This window comes from Globicephala melas, chromosome 1 (assembly GCF_963455315.2).
Source record: "Globicephala melas chromosome 1, mGloMel1.2, whole genome shotgun sequence".
NCBI lineage: Eukaryota > Metazoa > Chordata > Mammalia > Artiodactyla > Delphinidae > Globicephala > Globicephala melas.
In genome coordinates, this window is record NC_083314.1 from 22,379,477 (window position 1) to 22,403,295 (window position 23,819).

General features: G+C 35.8%; 1 protein-coding gene across 12 annotated transcripts in view; it reads right to left on the bottom strand.

Moving 5' to 3' along the window:
* ENAH (ENAH actin regulator) overlaps window positions 1-23,819 on the bottom strand; it is a 162,134-nt gene that overhangs the window by 49,197 nt on the left and 89,118 nt on the right. For 6 of the 12 annotated variants that reach the window (XM_060301783.1, XM_070047061.1, XM_030868414.2 and 3 more), the window contains 2 exons: window positions 23,481-23,658; window positions 3,493-3,549 (listed from right to left, as the gene is read on the bottom strand). In XM_060301783.1, coding sequence (XP_060157766.1) covers window positions 3,493-3,549; window positions 23,481-23,520 — 97 coding nt within the window. In that variant the 5' untranslated portion in view covers window positions 23,521-23,658. The remainder of the gene's footprint in view (window positions 1-3,492; window positions 3,550-23,480; window positions 23,659-23,819) is intronic. The other 6 variants (XM_070047063.1, XM_070047062.1, XM_030868416.2 and 3 more) reach the window with 1 other exon arrangement.

A 23,819-nucleotide genomic window follows, 5' to 3' on the forward strand; every position in this document is an offset into this window, starting at 1 on the left:
TTAAGAGCCACATAGAGGAAATATAAAAATATATTAATCTCATGTAATCAGTAACAGCAAAAAAATAAAATAAAATAAAGCTTTTAAAATTAAAAATGCACTTAAATGTTTGCATAAATGAAAATATGTAATGTGTCTAGGAGACAGACTGGAATTCTTTCCTTCTTTCGGATATTAACATAATGATATAAAAATAGACTGTCCTATTAAGCCATACCCTAAGGTTTAGTACTTTACTCGTCTCTTCTGGCAGAGGAGGGGGACATACAAGGTGGGAGGGTAAGTGTGAGAAAATAAAAACTATTTGTGGTAGTATTTTCCAAAGTTATATTTATCCAAAAATATTAAATGTGAGCATTCAGCATGGGCAACTCACAAGACCACCATGGTTTAACTAGTTTTAAAAACAATGTTTGTGTATTTAAGTTAAAACTTCATGCTACTCGAATAATTAAGCAGTGAATGTCAGTAGGTAGATTTGTTTGGCATCAGTCTCAAAGAATTCGATCCTGCTAATTCACATCTACATCAAGCACTGTAGCTCAACAATAATATTAATAGATTAAACTCACCAATTAAAATCTCGACGCAAGTTTTAACTCAAATACATAAATTCAAGAGAAAGATGTCAAAATTTCAACTCAATCCTTCTGATTTTATTTAAAGGTTTTTTTTTTAAAATTAAACTGTCCAAAGTTTGATACAACTTACAAAAAAATCTGAATGTGAGAAAGGTTTCTTTTAGCAATTTATAAAAACTATTTTGGATTGTTTTTTTAATTTAAAAGTTTACTCAGCAAGCTTGTTTTAAAAGAAGGTTTTAAAAATGTGGGCAATATTTTCTGGCTGATATTATTAATTATAAAAATAGTTTACTACAAGGAAGATCCTTTTAAAATGGGAGGAATCCAAGAACAACTGAACAACTCTTAAAATTCTTTTCTACATGGTTCTTGGTGATAGTGGGTTATCTGTCTTCCCAAACACCTTCGTTATTAACTGGGGGGCAGAAGAGAGGACGCCTTCCCCCTGGCATTTTCTCACATCCATATCTAACCTGGTTATTTCGTTGTTTCTTCTGCATCAATATTGTCAACTAACAATAACAAGCACATTGAAATTCATGTGCATTTAAGAAATAATATAAATATACTGTGAGCATTAAATAAAAGAGTCTTAGGTAAATTATGAACTTCAGGTACTCAATTATATTCTTCATTCTTGTCAAACATTTTACTGGGTTATACAATTGTTAAATTATACCAAAGGCACCACACACAACATAAAGCAGCAATTAAGATTAGGCAAGGCTGTCAGCTGCCACTGTATTTTCTGGAATATAACTATTAGTTACTTCACATAGGTCATATGCCTACATGAGTATTTGTGTTCTCATAGAATGCAAAAAAGGTACTTTCCTAACCAGTGGGTAAGTAACAATATTTTATGAGCATCACAGGGTGGTTAACGGCTCTTTTGGGGGAAAAAAGGAGAAGTGACAAGTGAACCTGCTTTGTTCCTACTATTGTATCATAAAGAACAGTAGCTACATGAGGGTTAGTTTTCTCTGTTCTATTACCACAGCCAAAGACAATGGTTGGTCTTAATTTGTCCTGGCTAGAATTCATATAGCAAAGTATGTAAATCACATGTTTCTAATAAAGAAAATGTGTCCGTGTCACTGATATGGTATCTTATAAATGATGGAAATCAGAATAGAATGTCTCTCTAAACCAGGAATGAATGGCATTTCAGTCTTGACTTCAATACTGAGTTTTGGGTAAAGCATATTTCACTTATTGTCACATTTTAATTTTCACAGACCTAGTTTCACACTTAGCCACAGACTATTTAAAACACAGGACTAAAAGACAAATAGGTGTTATTATACACAATACAATCAAGTTTAAACTTAGCAATGTGGTAATTATATTGTTTGTACACAGTTAAATCAATTAAACATACTACTGGGGGAAACTGCTTTTTAACACATTATTTTACAACTTAAAAAATTCACCTTTATGAAGGCCAAATCAATCTTTTCTCTGCAGTTGGGTAAACTCTATTATTCTGCATGTGAACTACACATATTAAGTAGCGAAGTATAGAACATCAAGTAAGTTTTCAAAAAGAGCTAAAAAGAGTCCTAATAACACAAACACAAACAATCACTCATGGCTAGTTCAAAAGACCGCCTGGAAGAACCCCCAGGAGGAGGCAGAAAAATCAGAACTAAAAGTTACTAATTAATCACTTAATCTGTAATGATTAATTAAGGAACCTGAGAAGGAGTGGAGAGTTTATAAGGAGCCGCACAACAGGCTCACTGCTGTAACTGTCACCTGGAGAGATCGTAAAATAAAACCTCAGGTGATTAAGAAATGCATTAGAATTTTCATTTTTGGAAATTTCTAACACATGCTTATTTGCCTAAACCAGCAAGTATATCAATCTTAAAGCAATTCTCTTTATAGGTCAAGAAACAGTATTAGTAATACTGAAGGATCATATCAAAAACTCTGATTCACATGGATAAAGTACATATACACAGTTGAATTGTTTATATGAAATTTTAGTAGTATATATCATTTTATCTCTCATAAAATAATCTGGCCAGCCAAGGTATACAGTAGTCAAAAACGTATATACGAGTTAAAAAAAAAAAAAAAAAAAGGCTCTAAGATTTAAAAGTCACTTTTTGAACTTGGGTTTTCAAATCAGAAAGTTTTAGGATCAAATGAGAATAAAAAGAATTCAGACGTGTGTGTGTGTGTGTCGTGTATATGTGTACATATATAGATACATCCTAGTGTAAGGAGAAGGATATGCATATAATGCATATACCTGATTAACTGTAATGTGGAATGGTTAAGTGACATAACCGGTTTGTCCATGCAAACAACACATATATGTGCACACGTGTGTATATGAGCGTGAGAGTGAAAGAAAACACTCTGTAAGCCTAAATTCACTCCTAAGCCACAGATATCTAAACTACTGAATAAAGGAGGCTGTCGATCAGAAACCAACCTATTAATAAGAGCTCACATCTGCCTTACAACATGTACACCTGAAAATTAATTCAAGTTAAGCAAAAGCTCCCTTCCAATAAATCACATTTATATTCCCCAAATCATATTAAGATGAATATAACTTTTCCCCTTAAATTCTAATTTAAAAGACTGCTCTCAAAGAAAATAGTTAAAAACAAAAACGAACAAACAAAAATCCCTCTCATTCGTGTTGGAAGAAGTGAACAAGAAATTAGTTCTGAGATCCTAATTCTAACTAAATCCTTTCTAAGAAGCCAACTCAAAAGCTGACCAAACCACCTACATGAACCACAACAAATATCACAACATAAAACAGTAGCTTGCTGTGTATCCCAAATACCACAAACCAGACCATGGCCTAAGGAAACAAAAGTTATGGAAATGCGCAAGGAGTATGTACCACAGCTTGAAAAAGTAATGTAAACATAATGTTGCTTACCACAGAAAATACATCGCAAATTAGTGCTGTCCTGGGTAGCAGTAACTTTGCTCTGGGCTGCAACAGACACCTTGGTGTTAGAAGCTTCAAAGGACAACGGGGCCATCTGAAGAACTTCACATAAACTAAAAGGTGCTTTGAAAGGTTCAAAAGTATTACACATACGTCCTAGCTAGATCCTCATTCTGGAAACTCTGTAATTTAATAAAAACGTATCCTCTTTATAACATAAACTTGTTAAAATTTTTTATGTGTAATCTTATTTGTGGAAAAAACCCTATAATAAGCCACAGACCAAATGATGCACTTATAGCTTAATTATTTCCTGAGTTATACAATCAGAGAATGCAATCGATTTGCATTTTACAATTATCTTAAAAAGTAAGTGGACCTGAGATACAGGAAGTCAGATCTATGGCCATTAGTTAATTCCATGACAGCTACCCTCTTTTAGTATTGCTCATTTAAAAGAATTTGCAGCTGAAAAAAATTTAAGGGAAATGCTTAAGATTAGCTTAACGTGAGATGAACTCATCTCTACTAGTTGAAGACCAAAGCCATTTTACACAGCCTCCAGCAATTAAAGTGATATATATTCATTGATGTCAAATAAGAATATCTTCATTTTTCATCTTTGAAAAACAGCAAAACTATTCATTGTTTTATCAAGCCACATTTTATTTTCCTTTTTTCTTCAATATGTATATATGCATACGAATTTGACAAAATCTTGTTAAAAAATGCGTGGCCACCTCAAAAAGCCACTTAATATTTAGGTTGCCTATACTAAAATTTACCTTAAGTATTAATGAGGTAAATTCTCTTTAAGTGAAAAAATTCAATGAGAAGGAGATGATAATTTATGAAAAGGGGAAAGGCTTTTACAAAAGCAAGGTGACACTCAAAACTGGGGTGGGAAAAACAAAAATTTCTTTTAGTTTTACATTAGTGACGTTCAAAACTTTACATCAATACTTTTCTATAAATAAAATACTACAGAAATTCTTTTCAGCATAGGAAAGATTTTCTCTTTCCATTAGTATTAATCAAGAAACAATAAACAAGTTAAAAATATATTGACTTAAGAAAGACTACATAAAGGCAAACAAGACAGTAATTTAGATTTCCCTTAAAACTGTATTATTTAAATAATACAATTTATGCTAACTAAAAGTTTGCATAGAATCAAAACCAAACCAATTTATATTTAAAGAATGCACACCTGAAAATGGTAATAAATCTTAAATAAGAGAATTTTTTATTGTTTTTTAGAAATTAGATTTAATATAATCCAATTACGTTTAAGTCTTGTTTTAAAGATATTAAATACAGCAGATATTTGCAAACACAAAATAAGATTGTTGAATGTCACCTTTCCTAAGTACTTCCACCCACTTAATCAATTATTATTAAAGTCGCATGCACAATATTTACAGTAATGACATAAAAAAGACCACAGGCATACATATAAAATGTCTACTAGCCTAATCAGATCATGCCAAAGACGATAAACCATTTAGAAGATGTTCAATAATTATATTTTGTTTAAACTTTTTAAAAAATCTGTCTTACCGATGTTTGTAAATGACTACTTCTATAAAGCCCCTATTAAATAAACATGCCTAGTCTTCAGGTTTTACCCTTCAGTTCCTTTTATTCATATTTAAAGGAGGAAAAAAAATAAGGAAAATATTAAAAACTTACAGGAAAAACCTGAGAAATTATCTCATCTCTGACAGCAAAGAAACTGCCACATTCCATTACCGATCACTTTGGTAAAAAGTCATCTGACAATCGTCAGAATTGAGGTAAAACATTACTACCACGTAAGACCCCAAATCCCCAATTTTGCCAGTTTAAACTATTATGCAACATTCTTGCACTTGGTATCTTTAAACATATTCTTTCTACTGACTTTTACTTCATACCATCCCTAAAATACTTATCTAAATTCTGATAAGGTTGCTCCAGTTCTACTGCAGTTTGCATTTCCCGAAGATACTAAATTATTCATTCCATCATATGCATAAGGCTAACAGCACTTCCTGCTTAATACTGATGCTGTTAACTCTTTCTTCACTCAGTTGAGGGAGGAGGGTGGAATATGGGAAAAGAATGTTCAGTGTACAGATTGAGTAAATTCAGTTAAAAAAAAAAGACACGTCTCTTTAAATCAGTGTATTAAAATAGGCTTACGGCTGACAGAAATAAGGATGCACCCTAAAGGAAAACATGACCTAAAGAGGTTAACTAAAGCAGTTAAGATGCATCAAAAAGCAAAACTTAACATCTATATTAGACGTCTAGAAAAGAAAAAAGACCATCTCTATGAGCTACTCTGACCTTGAAATAGTCTTGTCATGGTTGTTCATTTATTTCTAATATAGTTTGTGAAACAGCTGTCCCTCAGGCTTTTCCCCATCTTTTAACATCCTTTAGCATTAGGTATTTTGTACAAGCAGGGAAATACACAAACCTTGGGTGAGATATTAGCAGGAGAAAATGACAGGCTGTCATTTGATCAGTATTACTGCATTTTATTGCAATATATAATTACTATAGTAGACCCTTAGCATTCACATTTTTAACATTAGAGGTCTCCACGATCAGGAGTTAATCCCAAAGAAATTCGTAACGAGGAAACTACCCAGCTCAGCATTTTTTCTGAGGATTAAAAGAGATAATGTTTGCTTACAGCTGGTTTTAATTTGATTTGTTCTCTCTGGAAAGCTGGTCTGTTGAGTAAGCACAGCATAGCATGCAAATTAGCAGTGATCATACTTCTGACCATCATTAGGGCCCCAGGTATTATCCTCATGATTGCAAAGTTCTACTATAACCATTTTTGAGAGGGCATGAAAGCAAATGTGTTTGTGTTTGTTCTAAGGTATACAGAATAGAATGGAAGAAGACACTGCAGTGGTATGGTTGCCTGTGTTCAAAAATAGGTACCATGGGGTATAAACTGGTACAGCCACTATGGAAAACAGTACAGAGGCTCCTCAAAAAATTAAAAAACAGAACTAACATATGATCCATCAATCCCACTTCTGGGTATATACCCAAAGAAATTGACAACAGGATATTGAAGAAATATCTGCATTCCCACGTTCAGTGCAGCATTATTCACAATAGTCAAGATATGAAACAACCTAAGTGCCCATCAACAGAAAAGAAGATGCAGTGTATACACACACACACACACACACACACACACTGCAATCTTATTCAGCCATAGGAAAAAGGAAATACTGTTAGCAGCAATATGGATGGACCTTGAGGGCATTATGCTAAATGAAATAAGCCAGACAGAAAAAACAAAGACTGCACGGAATCACCTGGATGTGGAACCTAAAAAAGCTAAACTCACAGAAAAGTGGTTGCCAGGGGCTGCGGGGTGAGGGAAATAGAGAGAGGCTGGTAAAAGGGTACACATTTTCAGTTACAAAATGAATAAAGACTGAAGATCTAATGTAAAACACGGTTGATAACATAGTTGATAACACTGTACTATATAACTGAAATATGCTGAGAATAGAACATAAATGTTCTCACCAAAACAAAACAACCAATCAACCAAACAAAAAAGATAAATATGTGATAGATGTGTTAATTGACCAGATGGAAGAAATCCTGTCACAATTTACATGTGTATCAAATCATCATCGTGTACACTTTAAACATCTTACCATTTTATTTGTCAATTATACCTCAATAAAACTGGGAGGAAAAAGGTACCATATTTGCAGGGCACTGTGCTAAAAGACATGGGAATTACAAATAGTAAATTTTATACAAAGTGAGGATAATTTTAAAGTGGCATTTAAAAACATTTTCAAAAGAATTTCAAATTTTGTTTTAAAATATATGCAGTTTTTAATAAAGGAAAATCGTTATATATCTCAAAAAATGAGGTATCATGCATCTATAGCCACATGTGAAAAAAATACCATCATATAGAACTGCTCTCTTTTTTTTTTCATTACTGAATCTTAAGCAAAACTATTTATATGACTAGGTTTCCCCGCCCCTCTTCATTTCTTTAGTTCTCCCCCAACTTAGGGTCTCAAATGCATTTTATTCCCTTCTAAGCAAGAATGAAAATGGCTGCTAACAGTTGATAAATTGCTGATAATTGATTAGGCTTGACTGGCAATAGCATCAGTCCAACATCTGTTTTGTAAGCCATTTATTTTTAGATGTGGAATGAGTGACTGTCTCCAGCTAGAGAAACTGAAGTTGAGGGGTTTATAATTTACCAATCCTGCCATATCCTAACACTTCTAAAGGTAAGAGTAATCCGTGTCCCACATTCATTTCTCTGCTTCTTCCTCATGGGCATAGATCAAATTCCCTCACCATCCCCACCCCCTTCTATTTCGTTACTAAGGCACTATTAAGTACATATATGCTCAGAGAAAACACCACATTCAGGTAGAATGCACATTAACAAAGATGATTAGCTTATTACTAGAGTATCTGTTAACTCTCTAACCAGCGCTGTTATCTATTCAGTTATGCAAACCAGATATCTAGGGCCCTTCCATTACTACTATTTAACCTACTTCCAAGTCCTGTTAATGCAATCTCCTCATTGTTCTCCAAACTACCTCCACTGTCACTCTTCATGTTCCATGATCTCTTGGTTTTCAAAGTGGGATTCATATATCCCAGAATGCTAAACATACCCTAGGGTAGGTAGGAAAGAACATAGTAGTACTTCCATTTCTGTTAATTTTTTTCTCATCCTTTTTACAGTTCTATTTTTTCATGTTTTACAATGTATGCCATATGTCAACGCCAAACATATACATAAGCTATAAATGCATGTGCATTAGGAGATAAGCTCAAAAATTAAGGGACCACCAGCCTAGACTATTAAATAAACTGTCCATTCTGATGCTGTACCTCTCCCGTTCCCCACAGCAGCCGGTGATACTTTAATAACTAAACCAGATCAAATCATCTCCCTTAGTAAAATCTCTTCAATATCTTCCCACTGATCTTAAGATAAATACCAAACTCCAGTGCTTTCTCCCCATGATGTGGCTGTGGCCTAACTCATCCCATTCATACTTTGTTTCTCTCTACACTCCAGGTACATTGCCCTTCCAAATTTTCAAATGAGCTATATGCTCCTCCCGCTGCAGGGCTTTTTTTACACATGCCACATGCCTTCTGCCTGTGATATTCTTTTCTTGGTCACCTAGTATGCTTCCTTTTTGTACTAATTAGAACTTTCTGGCAGTCAACACTCAACTGGAGTTACTATTAGCCCCCAGACAACTAATATAATTATTTCTCCCTCCTTCACTCAGAATTCTTATTTCCTATTTCTAGTTTTTTAATTATATATGTTTTTCCCCAGTTATCCACTTCAAAAAATTTGAAAGGAGATAATAAGTATAAAATTGGGTAATACCAAATTTTCTAAGAAATATGAAGAATCTGTCTAAAGACTTAGGAGAAAAGTTTTCATACATTAAAATTAGGCAAAATGGTACAAACTTATATTCAGACAAGAAGGAAAGTGGGAGACAGATAAAAGAGATGTGTGACATCCTACAAAATGAAAGTTTGGGGTGGGGGGGATGATAAAGGCACCCAATTCCATGGGCCAGGCTCATTTGGGGGTGGTGGGCAATCCAATGAGATGAGACCGCCTCAGATCATTTTTAAGGAAACGCATGCAATTTTGCTTCCTCATCCACATGTAAAGAGCTGAAATTCTTTTAACCAAGAAAAAAGTGTTTTCATTCTAAAAGTATAATACAAAAATTTTCAAAGACCATGTCTGTTCTTTCCTCCTTTTGTAAGAGAAAAAGAATTAAGAGAACCAAAAAAGTATGCAGTTCTAAGGTAATGCTCTTGGATGTGGGAAAAAAGTGAAGGACAATGTTGGGCAAGAAAACTGAGCCTGGGGACCAAGAGAATAAACTTCAGAGATTTCACAAATGGCCAAGCATTCATCTCTATTTACATTCAATTTGGCAAAGAAAACCACTACACAATTCTACTTTCACAATTTACCAAGTCTTTAAATGTTGAGTTTTTTAAACTAAAGAATATGAGGAAGTCTTTCTGCTTTGGTTGTAACCTCCTTATTTAAAAAAAATATTAAGTATTAGTCATTACTTTCACTGTATACCATACTCCTACAACTTTAACACACAAACATCAATTGTGAAAATAAGAAGGTCAATTGTTAAAACTTAGAGAGTATGCCTAGATACGTGAATACATGCTTTCTTCTAATGACTTACTTTTCAAACTGCCATACACGATACCTGCTACAAAATACATGAAGCTCGAAAAAATTACGCTAAGAAGCCAGTCATCAAAGATCACATATTGTATGATTCCATTTATATGAAATGTACAGAACAGGCAAATACATCGACACAGAAAGCAGATTAGTGGCTGCCAGGAGCTGGGAGGTATGAAGGAATGGGAGTGGGGTAAGAGTAGGGGTGGTGATAGTGACTTAGGGGCACAGAGTCTCTTTCCCATGTGATGAAGATGTTCTTAAAACTGATTGTGGGGATAGCTGCCCAATTCTATGAATATACTAAGAACCACTGAATTGTATACTTTAAATGGGTAAACTGTATGGTACAGTAAAGCTATTAAGGAAAAGAAAAAGTGCCATGTCATGCTTGTATTCTTCATCTTGGAATTGTTTATAACATAAAGTTGAAAAATATCCCAGTGCCTATTACTTTTCTATTATGGAAAATATTAAAGGTGATTACTTCTGGATGGTGGGATTTTCTTTAAACATTTTTAAAAACATACATTTATTTATTTATTTATTTTTGGCCATGTTGGGTCTTTGTTGCTGCGCACGGGCTTTCTCTAGTTGTGGCGAGCAGGGGCTACCCTTCCTTGTGGTGTGCAGACTTCTCACTGCGGTGGTTTCTCTTGCTGCAGATCACAGGCTCTAGGCATGCGGGCTTCAGTAGTTGTGGCACGCAGACTCAGTAGTTGTGGTGCACAGGCTTAGTCGCTCCACAGCATGTGGGATCTTCCGGGACCAGGGCTTGAACCCATGTCCCCTGCAGCAGGTGGATTCCTAACCATTGCGTGGATGGTGGGACTTTAGATATTTTTACTTTCTTCATTATGATTTTCTGTACTGCTTAAACTTTTATAATAAGCACACAACTTTTTAATCGGAAAAAATTTTTTCGCTAGAAAAACAAAATGCTGTGCTGGAAAACCGAGTTCTACTGCCCAGAGCAGTTCTTGTCGGGTGGAGCTCCAACTGGCTCTAGGTTCTGACGAGAGAACTGGATGTACACAATTGAAGAAGTGACTCAATTAATAGTACCAGCATGACCCCAAGTGTCTGGAAGGACTGCAGAGCCAGCACCTGGGTGTCCCTTCCAAACACTAGAGCTGGTCTGGGAAGGTTCCTCTGCCATCATGTTATTTTTCAGGAGGAATCAAAAATCAAAGCCATTTGTTAGGTCATGACTCTGAATACATATCCATTCAGGATGGTTCATTGAAAACCAGGCCTGTCCTAGTTAAACCAGGACAGCTGTCTACTTCTCCCTGGGAACCCTACTGCCCTCGTCCTTCTCATTTTCTCTGGACAATAATTCGTGATACTTCATCGACGAAACCAAGAAGCAACTTCTATCTAAAACAACCCCAGACAACCCTAACACTTAAATGACAAAGATGTCCACATTTACTTTTGGAAACTCAAAAATAAGTAAAATTTTATTAAAAGAATAGTTTTGATGAATATATAATAAATTAGATAAACTGGGTTTGTTTACCTCACATGGGGTTTATGAAATAGAATTAAATGTAAATAAAGTTATTGGTGTGGGCTGTCAACAAGTACATAAAAATAAACTTGTTCTACAAACTAAACATCATTAACTTCAGTCTCTGAAATGTAATTATATCCATAGCAATATGTATCTTTATTTCACTACTCTTTAAAATATATGACTCATACTTAGTAGGTCTAAATTTGATATGACAATTCAAACGTGAGGGTGTGTTATTTAGAGGAAACATCAAATATTCAGACAAAGAAAATGAAAAAAGCCATCAGCTATGTGGTCAAACTTATAACAATCAAGGAAACTTTAAATTAGGAATGCCATATTCCCACTCTTAAGAATCCATGGATGTTACCCGATAAAGAACAACTTCTTCTGGAAAACTGTGCACAAAATACTTATTATCATATTTTAAATGATATTCTTAGTAATATTTTAGTTCAACCTGTATCCTATGTCACTTTACTTTCTTCATTAGACATTTTCCACATTAAATCTTAGTCTTTTACTACTCATTCTCTAAAAATGAACTACAAAAGCAGCAGTGATACATTGTTATTTAAAAACAAAACAGGGGGAGGGGAAAAAGAAAACTTCAATACCAGCTAGAGCTCAGAAGGAAACACACTGTAAAATACCAAAACTGGTCGAGTCTAAGATCCTTCCAATTTATTGTGAGTTACTACTTTATACTGTGTTAGAGTCAGCTGTCTGCTTCACTAGACTTCAAGATACTCAAAGGTACTATCTGTGCCATACTCAGCTTCCCATTACCAGCAACCAGTATGGTACTTGGCACATTGCAGGTGACTGATTATTTAACTAAATAGGAGTTTTACAGAATCAATGTAACTTTTTTTAAAATAAATTTATTTATCTATTTATTTTTATTCTTATTTATTTATTTTTGGCTGTGTTGGGTCTTCGTTGCTGTGCGCAGGCTCCCTCTAGTTGCGGCAAGCGGGGGGCCGCTCTTCGCTGCGGCGCATGGGCTTCTCACCGCAGTGGCCTCTCCTGCTGCAGAGCACGGGCTTCAGCAGGTGTGGCATGAGGTTCTCGGTAGTTGTGGCTCGCGGGCCCCAGAGCACAGGCTCAGCAGTTGCGGCACACGGGCTTAGTTGCTCTACGGCATGCGGCATCCTCCCGGACCAGGGCTCGAACCCGTGTCCCCTGCATTGGCAGGCAGGCTCCCAACCACTGCGCCACCAGGGAAGCCCAAATCAATGTAACTTAATCAGAACTCGCTAAAGGTCTACTATGTGTTATAAGTACCTTTACATATAGCAATCCATCTAAATAACGCAAATAGGAGAGAATAAATATGAGAATGAATGAATCTGTATATAATTTTATAATAAAGAAGCAGGAGATATATACAAGACCAGAAATATTTAAACAAAAGTCAGGGGAAATAAAACCGTCTTCAACTACAAAACCACCTTTATGTGGACGGGTAAGTGGGGGTTCCTATAAAGCCTTGTTCAGCATAATATAAAGAAATCCCAGAACACGCAGGAAATCTATATCTGAAGTTTTTAATGGACTATAAGGTTGGGATCCCACAAGCTTCCAGGAAAAAAAAAAAAATCAACTCTTTAAAAAGCAAAGAAGGGACTTCTCTGGTGGTACAGTCGTTAAGAATCCGCCTGCCAATACAGAGGACACAGGTTTGAGCCCTGGTCCGGGAAGATCCCACATGCCGCGGAGCAACTAAGCCCCTGCGCCACAACTACTGAGCCTGCGAGCCACAACTACTGAGCCCACACGCTGCAACTACTGAAACCCGCGCTCCTAGAGCCCATGCTCCACAACGAAGAGCAGCCCCCCTCGCCACAACTAGAGAAAGATCGCGTGCAGCAACGAAGACCCAACGCAGCCAAAAAACAAATTTTAAAAAAAAGCAAGGAAAAAGCCTGGTCCGTAGCCAATTCCCAGTGTGAAGAAATTCAGGTGAAGGTAAGTTATTTCCCCAAGCCTCATGACCAAAAAGCATCAGAAGGCAGGGCACAAGAGAACTGTTAAAGGGAGGGGTGACTCTAGAAAACAGGGAGGTGTCTTTAGAAAGGCAGTCTGATTGTGTCTCTTCTGGCAACGACCTTATGCTGAATTTGTTTTTAAGCAAGTCAAGACTCCACAGGCCGGCTGCAGGGACCATAGCATCACTATTCACAGGAAGATAAAATGCACAAGAAATACTTATAGGAAGTTTGAAATGACACTTGTTCAAATTCATACTTTAATGAATAAAAGGGTAAATAAATATTGGCAGAGAAATAAATAACTGCTGGACTAATCGACAATGGACTAATCGACAATGTGGAAATATCAGAGAGTCCTGAAAACCTAGCTCTTATCTGGGTTATGATACTTGAAAATAAAACCGTACTATCCAAACTGAGGCCAAAGTACCTACTTAAGAGGGAAAAGGTATAATTCAAGCTGATTTCCCAAAAGAACAGTTATCCCTTTGGAGCAGAAAAACAGTTAGCTTCTTAGCTTCCTAAGAACAAAACTCTAGAGACTCAAACATCTATTCATGTAAATAATACTATAAATTACTACTGCTGTATTAACTGTACTTGAGAGCTGTTTATATATCTTAGTCCAGATTGATAAGATTGTAGGGTACATTTTAAAATGTATGTATGCATATATCTTTTGGCCTTTGGCAGAAGGAGACACTTTGAATAATTTGATCTTTATGTGCAAATAAAATTGCTAGTAAATGTCACTGTATTAGGATTGTCACTAACTTTGGTTCTGCCAAATTTATTTATACAGTCCAGAAATTAACATTTTAAAGTGTTTTTGAAAACAGTAAGTCTCATTGTGGTGAAAGAAGGAACAGAAGGTGCAAGGACCTGAAGCAGGGGAGAGTGCGTTTAGTTAATGCAGAGTCAAGAGGGGCCAGCGCATGAACGAACCCAGAGTCCTGTTAAGAAGCCTGTACTCTATTCTAAGAGCTATGGAAAGCCACTGCAAGATGATTTGGTACACACAACAGAGGTATGCAAAAATCCACCCTACCTCCCATGAACATACGGTCATTCTCTAGTATTATCTGCGGAAGACACTAGAGACCTGTTTCCCGGGAATTAACATCACCCATTCAGTCAATATCTTCAAATTGGGGATGTATGATTCTAAGACTTGAAGAAAATGTGAAATCCATGGAGACCAGTGACTTTAAATCTGAATTAAGAAAAAAGTAATGCTTTGTTTTTAGTATATTGAATAGTATTATCACAGTAAAGATCAGGACAATATTTGCATAGGAAACTCCTCAATAAAAATACATTTCTTCCTACATGAATGGCATTTTCATAGCCAAATATCATGGAAAATTTCCAGAAAACAGCAGTCATTTGTTTCCTCACGTGAATCATCTCAGAAATTGCAAAAGCCTACAGAAATAGCAGGTCTACCTTAAAGGAGTTATTCCTGGTATCTTTACGTGAGTAGCACGCTATGTTTGCCTATACCACTTCCTAATTACCGCTCTGTACCATGCATGGTACTGACACTGCCTTGCAGATATTTCCGACCGTGGTGTATCTTCTCTACACAACCGCTCCTTAAGGTCAGCAATGTCGAATCACTCATTTTTGTTTCCCTAGTATCATGCAACACAGTACCTTTATTAGGAGTACAAGTAATTCAGTTTACTGTGGCTTTTCCTCTTTTAGATGAGATCATCTACCTCTTAGGAATTTTTAATGGGTTAATAAAACAATGTCACAATATTCTTTATATATAAAAAGCTGATGTCAAAATACCACAATTTAATACCATCTTGAAAAGATTAATTAGAATTTTTCTATCTTGCCTAGATCATAAAAACAGGAATGCCCAATGTTAATTCAGAGGCACTGAACCAATGTGCATCTGCTCTCTGCTGAATACAAACATGGACAGCCCAACAGTACACACTATCACTTACAGACTGAGGAAAGCATGTCCAAAATTAGGCTGTGATCCTAAAACTAATATAATATTGTAATATACTATACTTCAATTGGAAAAAAATTAGGCTGTAAAAATTGGGCCACAGATTTGGCCGCCACTGTGTGTTGTGATTGGTCTCATGAGAGTAGAAGTGGTTCCTGCAATTCATGTCTTGTCATCAATGGACAAGTCAGATTCTATTCTATCAAAGCTTCTCCCTGCACCCCCGTGTAAAGATGAAAAAGTCCGACAAAAAGGTATCAGAATTTTCGACTGTTTAACAGCCAGCAAATGCTTCTCCAATTTATGGGCAACAAATACAATTAAAATTCAAGAATACAAGTAAAGTAACTGTATACAAATTACTATTCTCACACAGGGAAACACGTAAATAATCACGGATGACATCCTCAGTTCACTGCAGCACCACTAATTAAATTTCAAGCTTACTGTAAAATAAGCCTGAAGAACTGAAGTCACCAGCTAGACCTGTAACAGACAATACATCAATAAGATGCCCAACTACCAGAGAAGCAGAGAAACAAGAATGAGAGACAGAATAGTGTCTGTCTGACAACAAACTTCAGGCTAAAATAACTTTCTATATGATTATGAAATACAGATTTATCAAAAACATCTTGTCTCTTTTAGTTATTTAATCAATCCCACTTTGGAGCAGGACAATATCCTAAGTCACACAACCTAAGTCTAAAGCTGTGCTTATGAAAAATGCAATATCAGACTTGAGTTATGGTCAAGCCAAAGCAGCTTTCCCAAACAGTTAGTGACTAGAAGCTTAAAAGTCATGAAGTAAATACTTTAAAATTCTTTTATTATAAATAAAGTCACATATGAATATATATAATAATTCATATGTTAGAACAGTCACCCAAATCACTTTGCATCAGCACTTAGCTCTCTTACGTAACGCTGGCTGAGAAAGGCTGGGAGAGAGGTTATAAGATATGATGGGTAGGGCACAGGAACCAGAAGCCTAACTCAGTAGTTCCCAACCTTTTCAACAACTAGAAACCCATTTATTATTTTAACTAATCCCCTTGGACTCCATGTTTAGGGTGAGCTTGTCCAAAGGAACTGTATTTATCATTAATCTTTGTTCTTCCACAAGTAAGCAAAGATACATAAATGGTCGTGTTCAATTCAGGCACTGGGACTACTGCAACTCTTCTTACCAGTATCTTGGCACAATCACAAGCTCTTCAAAGTGTCAACAGTAGTTAATTAGAACTTACTGGTTTTAGATAAATAAGCATCTCCACAGAGCTGGCAAATTTAGTCTCAAACAAAGAAGCTTATATCTGAGTTAGGAGGTACAACCTGTCACTGGAATGTATGATGTACATCGTTTATTTAGCTTTCCAAAACACTGAAAATTATCTCAGAACTCTATCAGTTGTTCTGTAGTAGCTTTGTGGGTAGTAAGTTGAAAATCATTGTTCTAACCCAAACAGAATTATCTCCCAAGGAAAAGGACATTCATATATAACGTGTATGCTAACTCTGTTAATAAATTACTCAACTGTGGGCTTAACATATTTGTTCTCTAAAAGCTATTTACAGACAAAAACTGTGCCCATGTACCATTCTTTCTAAAACCTGGACTCAGGTTCACAGGAAAAATTCAAACTTATGCTGAACTACATTTTCATTTTTCACCTCTTTCTCCCAAACTACTGATTTTCTTCACATAGCAGAAATAATTTTAGGTCCCACATTATCTGCAAACGGATATGATACTCTCCCAGAGATCTCTATTGTTGTCATGTGAAAATGGGCAGCCTGAATTCTTTTTTAAAGAAAAATTTACCTAAGGGGATGAAGCAGTCGTACAATAGTGATCTCCTGTTTAAACGCACCTGCTTCTATCACTGTAATCCCTCTCCTATTTGAATTTTCTTCTCTATTCTTACTATTTCTGCCTCCACTCAGAAACTTAAGCCTTGTCTCACGGCCTCCAGCAGCTCCCTTTTCAAACCACTGCTGGCCTTCTGAAGCACAGCTTTGTTCATGTCATTCCACTTGCTCAAAAACATACACTAAATCTCTATCACCCACAGCTCTCAAAGGACCTTCTTGATCAGACCTACCTTTCTGACTTTAATCCCCACCAGGCCAATCAAACAACTCCTGGTCTACAAACAATCTCATTCTTTCCACTTTTGTACTCATACGTTATTTCCTAGGCTGGATATGCCTTTTCCCCCAACTCATGTCCCTATGCCTACATTTTATCCATCTTTCAAAATCAGCTCAAAAAGCCATCTCATCATTAACACTTTTCCCCAATTGTTCCAGTGAAAAGAATCTCATTCCCCTTCTCATACTCACACAGGATTTTATCTGTACCTCAGATATGACTTCCTCTTTTGGATTATGACTGTGTCTTATCTCCTCTACAAGAGTAGAAGAATCCTTGAGGGCAAGATTTGAGTCTTATTTCCCCTTGCATGTATCCAAGGATGGATAAATTAATTAATTTTCTACAGGGGAGGAGGAACATAACATGATATATCTGTACCAGGCAGTAAAGACAAAGAAGAGGTTGGAGAAAACTTCTAAGTCTCTCTACCACTTTTATTCCTCTAAGTAAATTAATCCACATGGTAGAATTTTCTGTGTATTTTAAAATGTTAGCACTAAAAAATAACATTCTACTGTATAGTTTAAAATACTAATGTCTTTATCTCATTTAATTCCCATGATATCCTAACACAGGTATTCTCATGATCCTTTCATGTAGTATAAGGAAACAGCTTCAGAGAAGGCAATCTGCCACCAGAGGGACAGTCAACACTGGAGTCTTTTACCTCCAATTTTAAGTTCTTTTCCACCAAATCAAAATGAAAGACTACAAAATTTTACTAAAAACCATAAAACAAAAAGTAAATGAAAGTTCTTCTCTTTCCTGTTTTCTCACCTGAAACTGACTTCCCTCAAAAGCCTTTTAAAATATGCTTTGAAGATCTTGAATTGAAAAGCAGAGGAATGCAATAAAAAGAAATGGCCTGGAGGTCGGGAAAACCCAGTCCCAGTTGTGCCTCCCTTTCTAGGTATATGTGACCTCAGGAAAGTTCCACCTTTCCATATCAGTCTTCCTAATTGGAAATTGGGGGTGACAGATTAACCTCACATTATTGTGGAGACTGAATTTATAAATGGGGAAGGGTGTGAAAAGGTAAGTTAGAGAAGGAAGCAGTACGTGGCAGCACCCACAAAAAAACTGTCCCACCCGCCCAACCCCCAAACCTGTTACTCATTTAATCCTGATGAGCAGCTAACGCTTTATCTGTTTCAGTGTTACTTCTCCAATAAGATTATTGATTAAGGAAAGCTAGAAGTGAAAACTATTATCCAAGACCACCTTTAGAATCCATCTTCACCAGCTGCCCAAACTGACACATCTGTTAATTGTCTTAGAACACCACCCTCCCCTCCCTGACCAGTCCGCGTTACATCTCACGGATATAGTAGAAAGAGGCTGAATGCTAAAATTAAATCTGGGTACAAACGCCACTTACGCCACTGTCTAGCTGTGGGCCCTTGGGCCAGGCCAGTGACCTTCTGAAAGCTCCAACATCACCTCTAAAGCAAGGATAATGCCACCAACTTTGCAGTGTTGTTATAAAGTTTATCAGTAATAAACGTGCCCAATTAGGACCTGCCACACAGCTGGTGCCTAATAAACAGATTATTATTCTTGCCTCAGAACTGCTTTAACGACTAAATGAGGACATAAGTAGAAGGCCTAGAACAATGTCTTCACAGGCACGGTAGGCACTGAATAAAGTCTGTCACCTCCTCTTCACTCTGCTCCTTTCCTCTTTATACTGTGTCATTTCAGACCTCATCGTTCTCACTGATATTATCACAGCGGCGTCCGAAACCCGTCTCCATGCCTGCAACCACATGCTCACCAATCCATCACTTTTGTCCTGAAGCACAAACCTGATCACATCAAACATTTATTCAGCACCCTTCAAAGACCATACGGCAGACGACATCATGAGTTGCACACCCCTCAGCAAGAATACAAGGCCCTTCCCTGTTTCATCTCTTGTGACTTCCCTCCCCCAATAGAAACTCTCGTGCCCAAGCCACAACATCACCTGCTTGTTTCCCAACTGCTCCAGGCTCTCATGGCTCCAAGCCAATCCAGAACGTTCTTCTATCACCTACTCATTCTTTAAAACATAGCTCAAGCATCACCGTCTCTTCAAAACTTTCCTTTACCCTAGAATTTTCTTCTGCATACTTCATTCACAGCATTTTACAAACCGAATTCTAATTTTGCTGTGAAATCCTGGAAGGCAAGGGATAGGCCTTATCATGTTAGCTTTATTCCCAGTGCCTAGCACAGGACCTACGCTCAAAACCTGTTTGATGGTTTCTGTGATATAACCTTAATATTGCTCCCATGAATACTGGCACTCTGGAAGAAAGAAAAATAACTGTCACTATAAAACACATAAAGTATTTCTAGAAACTTTTTGAGATATTTTAAATCCATTTAATTCCAAAACATATCTCAAAAAGATTAAAAAATGCTAAGATAAAACTCATACAAATGCACACAGTGAAAGGTTTATCAGACCAAATTAACAGTTAAAAAATGAATGGAATCTCAGTCTTTATAAATATTTAATTACCAAGTCTAAAGAAAATTTCCAACAGGAGGATATCTTGCTTTCAACAGATATAAAACAAAATCCAGCAAAAGCAGTCTTAGTTAATGGTAAAGTATTTTAAGGTTTTCCTCTTATAAAGGTATGCTTATAAAGGTATGCTTATAAAGGTATGCTTAATCTTGGTTCAGCAGAACAATAGTAGAATAATCTTACTGAACTCTAATACGATTTTCCTTTTAAAAAAATGGAATTTAAAAATTATTTCCTTTTCAAATGACTTAAATCTTTTTCAAAATGAAATAGATTGTCCAAGTTCACATCCACTAATCATGAAAAGGACTGACTTTACATTTTACATAATCCATAACTATTATCTGCAACACTGCCATAACTGTACTTAATACAGAAATCAAAAGTATCAGGTGGGATAATGCATTTTGAATGTACTTATTTGAGTCCATTTCCATTAGACAAAGGAAATTGATAAACTGCAGCTTTTGGTATAAAAGAAAGCACTAATTCAACTCTTCTTCAAAAATGTTAGAACATGTGACTTGCGTTTTTTAAATTCCAAATATAACTCACTGTATTTAGCACCTCCTGTACCTTCCAGTATATTAGATACTTGCACATCAAGTTAAAAACAAAATAAAGGAAAACATTCCTGCCACCCACCCTTTTCATGAAAGAAATGGAAATATTAAACATGTACACAGAGCACCTTTTAAAGGTCAGTATGACTAGCTACAGAAAAAGCTGTTTTTTGTTAATTTAAAAATTTTGCTTGAGGATTTAGAGACGTGGGGGTCAAGGGAAAGAGGAAGGGAGAATTGTGCGATTTTTGATTTTGGCAGAGAAGATGGGTTAGTAATTTCCAAATCCTGCTCTAGGGTACATGGGTGCCCCAGTGGTTATGGTCTTCCAACTCCTACATTAATCAGAGAAGCTCTGGAGGTTTGTTTTTGTTTTGTGGGGAGGGGTCTGTATATGAACTGAGCATCTGAAAAAGATTTTGTTTGAACAAGGGTGTCCATAACTTAAAAATGCCTGAACACCACTAAGAAGGACTAACAATATTCAACGAATAATACATTAACAAACAAAACAAAAAAGCCAGAAGCATTCAATATGGAAAACTGGTTTTAAAAAGTGATAAAACACTAAGTAAAAAAGACTAATAGCTGTAGTTACTTTACCTTTATGAATAAGTTTGTTTCTTTCACTTCTGATCAGAGATTTACGGAGTACACTGTTTGCTTAAGGAGGGACATGCAAGAGTTAAGCTTTCCCAACTTGGTTTTGGCAAGAAGAGAACAGACGGTTTTAGCAAGGAATTGGCTATGAACCCAAAGCAAACAGCTGTGGAAGGCGAAAAGATGTTCAAGATGAGAGGTGACATTATTGGGTATGTTTGTTTAGGTGGATAGGAGGGGCCCACTGAATAACTCTGGGGTGGGGTACATACCTATCCTACTTCAGAGATCTATAGAAAAGTTTATATCCTTTCCCGAGGACACTTCTGATTCATATCATCTAAATCCTCCTATGCCTCCACTGCCAAGCCAATCAATGCTATCAAAAATCAGAGACAGCGTTTAACTACAGTAATTTACAAAAACAGTCACTTTCTAAATAAATCAGATTATAAAGAACATCAGCCATTTTATATGCTTTGTCTTCTCTGATGAAAAAGCTACAGAACCAAAAGTTCCTTTGCCAGTGACTGGGGCCATGATGCAAGGAGATGGCTAGGATGGACCAACTTCTTCCACCATTCTCTCTCTTTCCCCAGCCCATGGTAAGTTGAGACTGTGACAGAGAAGAGAATAAAGCTTCAAAATTATCTGAGAAGAATCTATTCAATTTTTCTGCCTTACCAAAATGCTTGTGTAGCTAATGAGATGATGGGCGATCTTCCCATTTACTAAACTTTCTATAATGTGGAAATTTTACAATAGAGAATGTAATTGAGTCTCTCCACGTTAAGACTCATTAATTTCAAAAGATCAAGATCAGAAGGAAAAAACATTAGTTAGCATTTGCATTTTGAAAACAAATTATATGACTATACACCAATGAAAACAATCTTTTCCAATTGGTTAAAAAAAATTGATGACAAGATGAACAATAATAATTTTAACCACTTTAAATTAGTAACATTTAATTCCCAATATCCATGGATACTCTTCTGAAAGTTCAGAAATAAAAGTAATGTTACATTGTTCCAAACACGGAGAAGCCAAACATTATTGTCATACATATGCTCTTAGATCTAAAGTTTGGTCCTTTAATTATTTATTATGTAGTTGATCTATTTAATTAAGATATTAAGAACCACAATTAGAGTTGCTTCCTTATGGTAAAACTATGGCAACAGAAAAGCAATTCTATACCTACAGGAGAATGTTGATAAAATACTGATGACTGAAAGAAAAGTACAATGACTTAGATGATCTACATACAAGACTGTACATACGAGCAGACTTTTCTATGCTATTTTCTGGACTTACTGACAAACCAAAAGAAGTTCCAGTGATTTATTTTCTCAGAATAGATAAGATATGAGTTAGGTACAAATTATTTATAGAGATACTAATTTCCTCAAAAGAAAATCTAATATAAACTACCTATAGGCATAATGTAGTTTTAGCAAGATTCCAAAGGGTCTTCTTACTCTGAAATTCATATGTGAAATAGACTAACACATGGGCTAGATGTTTCAATCCTTTTTAGAATAGGGCAAGGTATAAAATTTAAAGTATCTATAACAGGTTTTGAAATTCTATACCTTCAACAAAATACCAAATTTTAATATAACTATATAAGTCTTTCCTCTTAAAATATATAAATTTTGTTTATGGCATGCTTATATCAATAAGATTGCTACTAAATACACAAAGACAAGAGTAATCATGTGTTGTTTTATTATAACCTTAATTTTCTGATTATAAAAATCTCCCCAAAGAGAGAACCACAAATTGATATATTTTTTCCTATTTTTTTAAGCCAAAATAAAAACAGAGCTCACCTCTGATACATACACAGTTTTAAATCCTGTGTTTTTTTTAAATAATGTGAATTATTTCTACACATCTTTCTGACCACGATGCAGTGTCAGAGGACATGCAATTCATGGCTTGTACCACCTGAGGGCACTCCAAAAAATCTTTAAACAACTTTTAGAATTTTATCTACTAGGAAGTAGATAGTCCTACTTGAAGTTCAGTAATGGCTTAAAAAAGATGTTTGAGATAACATGTGTTTTTTCCATAAAAAATAATATGATGACAAATATGCATATTCAATCCACTGCATATTCTCTGGGTCTCATGTCCTTGCAATGAAAGTTGAGGTTCTAGATCGGAATAAACAAACTAAATAACTTCAAATGAGAAGGTTAAAACATTACTAACTACTAACAGTCTCATAAGATTATCCTTTTATAGTACACTTTTATCATCAACAACCAAAAGTTCACATTTTTGTAGAAAACAAGAGAAATTCAAGAATCACTTCAAATACATACATGATTTAAAGTTGGTTTAATATATACATGACACTTCAGTTCAAGAAAACAAGTAACCAGAGGACACCCTACCTGTTTCCTGTGAATTCAACACTTCTAAGGCATGCATCATGGCACTTGCGAAGACATTGGCATCTTCTTTGCTGCCAAAGTTAAGACCATACACCTGTCTAGCATCCCGCCATTGGTGGAAGGTCTGTGTAGCTTGATTGTACTTCAACCCTTTAGGAATGGCACAATTTATCACGACCTAAAAGACAGTAATTCTTTTTATAGTCAAGCTAATAACTGGCAAAATCAACAACGTCAACAAAGCCTGATTGGACATATTCATTCAAACCTGCTCCTGACACACCTTGGCAAAAAATGGTTAAAACAATTATCTCGGGTAAAATTAGTCTGCAGAAGTAA